The sequence below is a fragment of the Gavialis gangeticus genome, unplaced genomic scaffold (assembly GCF_001723915.1).
Source record: "Gavialis gangeticus isolate Ggan-Ray unplaced genomic scaffold, GavGan_comp1, whole genome shotgun sequence".
Classification (NCBI taxonomy): domain Eukaryota; kingdom Metazoa; phylum Chordata; order Crocodylia; family Gavialidae; genus Gavialis; species Gavialis gangeticus.
This window is the reverse complement of record NW_017729024.1, coordinates 180,424,172-180,427,020: the sequence shown is the minus strand read 5'-3', so window position 1 is coordinate 180,427,020 and position 2,849 is coordinate 180,424,172. Positions and strand designations below refer to the sequence as shown.

General features: G+C 44.1%; 1 protein-coding gene across 1 annotated transcript in view; it reads left to right on the top strand.

Annotated features, from left to right (window-relative positions):
- The window catches only part of SEC11C (SEC11 homolog C, signal peptidase complex subunit), a 34,493-nt gene that overhangs the window by 23,011 nt on the left and 8,633 nt on the right, over positions 1-2,849 (top strand). The window contains exon 3 of the mRNA XM_019518154.1: positions 1,026-1,175. Within this exon, the coding sequence (XP_019373699.1) occupies positions 1,026-1,175 (150 nt within the window). The remainder of the gene's footprint in view (positions 1-1,025; positions 1,176-2,849) is intronic.

Below are 2,849 nucleotides of genomic sequence, written 5' to 3'. Positions count from 1 at the left end.
GCGGGACAGCTTCTGCCACTGCATGCACCTGGGAGGGCATGGGGGGACAGGGCGTGTGCCCCCGGATCTGCGTGGGGCAGGCAGGCTGCAGCTGCAGGCTGGAGCCGAGGCTGTGCCACACTCTTCTCCATGGGGGCTGGGCCAGGGCTGCACCAGGCGGGCCGGGGTGGTTTTGGCAACAGGGTATGGTGGGGCTACAGCGAAATTTGGGGTGGCTGCAGCCCCCTCCGTAGCCCCCCTCCAGGCACTGCTGCCACCTGCCCCAAGCCCATTCCCCATGGAGAAGAGGCCGCCCTGCACAAATGCAGGTGGCATATGCCCCCCCCCATGCCCTCTTAGGATGGGTGCAGCAGTGGGAGCTGCTCCCTCCCCCACCTCTCTTCTCCCCCCTGACAAGCCACGGCTCTGTCCCACACCCCATCCCACCCCAGCTGGGCAGCACCTACCCCTGCCCCCTGCCTCCCTCCCTCACCATGGGGGGCATTGATCTGCTCCCCTCCCTACATCCCTTCCACCACAACAGGCTTACTGGTTGCACACAGCTCTCCATGCTGCCAGACTGTGCTCTTCGCTGCCTGTGTGCTGCACTGCAGCTGTGCGCATGCATGGGCCTTTATCAGCCAAATTATCAGGCGCTTCAGGCCGATTTCTGATGCAGTCAATTTTCTTTATATTAGTACTGATCCGATATCAGACTGATGTATCGGTGCGCCTCTAAATATTATATTTTCTTTTGCTGTTTCATCCAAGTAATACAACTTATTTACGCTAACTTGTTTGTTGGAACCTCAGGATTAGGTTTTCACAGGCCATTACTTATATCGGGATTTCTTGATAAATAGCTTTGTGATCATGGTTCTTTGGAGGTTTTTTCCCTAAGGAGGTGTTTAATGAAAGGACAAAACTTGAGGTTGGTTAAAATAATAAATTTGTCCAGAGTTACTAGTTTTTGTATTACTTTCTGAGTTCTTGTATTCATCCTTATGACTGCAGTATAATCTTGTTCTTTCTCTTTCTGTTTGCAGTGGCAGTATGGAACCAGCATTTCACAGGGGAGACTTATTATTCTTAACGAACTTCCAAGATGACCCAATCAGAGCTGGTGAAATAGTTGTTTTTAAAGTTGAAGGCAGAGATATCCCTATAGTTCACCGAGTAATCAAAATTCATGAAAAGTAATGAAACTTTGGCATGCTCATTATTTCTAAATATGATAACGCTTCTATGTCTTTTAATTTGTCTTCTAATTTGATACGGTCTCCTGAAAATGGGCAGACATAGTGCATCATAAAAGAAACTACTTTGTCGTCTTTATTTTTACAACCAGAGTCTTGGCGTAGGCTTTTTACTAGCAGACCTCTTTGCCTGGGTGAACTGCCACCAGCTTACCTTGTGTGTGCATGCCCAAAGAGTAGCCTAGTAACAAAGACTCTGGTCCTTGAAGTCAGCATGTGTCTGTCAGAGCAGTAGTCCAAAGTGACTGTTGTGGATTTGGGACTTTTTTTTACTGGAAGAAGTGACTCAACACACATTTTCAAAAATGATAGTACAAGGATGCTGGTTTTCAGAATTGTGCAGTGAATTCTGTCGAATACAAGGCCATCGATAAATGGAGCTTTCCAAAAGCAATAGGAGATTTGACACACAATGAATGAAGAAAGCCTTTTTTGCTTTCCTTGTGTGAAGTAATACTAGTCACAGTCCCACAGACGATTTATTCTCTCCAAAAAGAGCTAGTGAAAAATCTGTTTTATCTTTTGTAAACATCTGACATGTTTATTAGAAATAACTGAATAATGATGCATCCAACACAGACACCCATATGCTGCACATGATGGAAAACTCCTTCCAAAAGAATACGTGTTAATTTTTTTGCCATTACAGAGTGATGGTATAATCTGGGACTTCGGATGTTGTTCCAGTTGCCTCTCTCTGAGCTTAGTGAACTGAAGATATTGTTTGTTCTTTCAGCAAGTGCCAGCTATTAAATGTATAGTTCTAACTGAAAGATCTGTTCTTCAGTATTTTGTTAGGCAAGTTTCTGCGCTATGCTTAATTTTGAGTGAGTACTTGAAACTCTGTGGTCCTCCAGAAAACTCCCTGGAAGATCGATCCCCAGATAAAACAGTGCCTTTTTCTACTTCTTTTTTGGTATTAATATCAAATGGGAGCAGACAGCAGTATTACTGTGGATATAGTAGAATGAGTTATTTTGTGTCCGTTGGTATGCTCATTCAAAGTAGCTTACACCCTGAGTGGGGAACCACTTTACCTGCTGCCAATGCAGCCCTTTCTGGAGTGAAAAGTGGCAGCTTTTTAACACGGCATAGTAAGCTGTGCAATATTCAGAACAAAACAAAGACTGCTTTTTCATTGTGAAGCAACAGGAAGAGAATAGAATTTAGCCAAGACACTGGGCTTCAAACCCCTGCATCTACGTAGACAACTGAGGGCTTTTTAACAGCTGTAAGGGACTAGGACTTCTCTGAAGAGCACTGCCTGTTAAATCACCAGTATAACTTCTGTGATACCGTAAAAGTTTTGCATCCAAGTCGTGTCTCTAATGAAAGCCCCTTACATGTCCAGAGTTCCTCATATTATTTCCTCTAAATGGACCATTATGATTTAGTAATTTTTTTACTCAAAATTAATAACACATAACTGATTCTGCCTGTAAAGAAGTGATTGTGCTGCAGAACAGTGAGTTGTATGTGGCTTCTCATTTGTGGTGCAGTCTTGTGCAGTTTTAGTGCCGAGTCTGGTATAGATGTAATCCTTTCTCCAGTTTAAAAGGATACCAAAAGTTCATTGAATCAAGAAAAGCCTTACAGTTCCTATCCTCGGAAAAG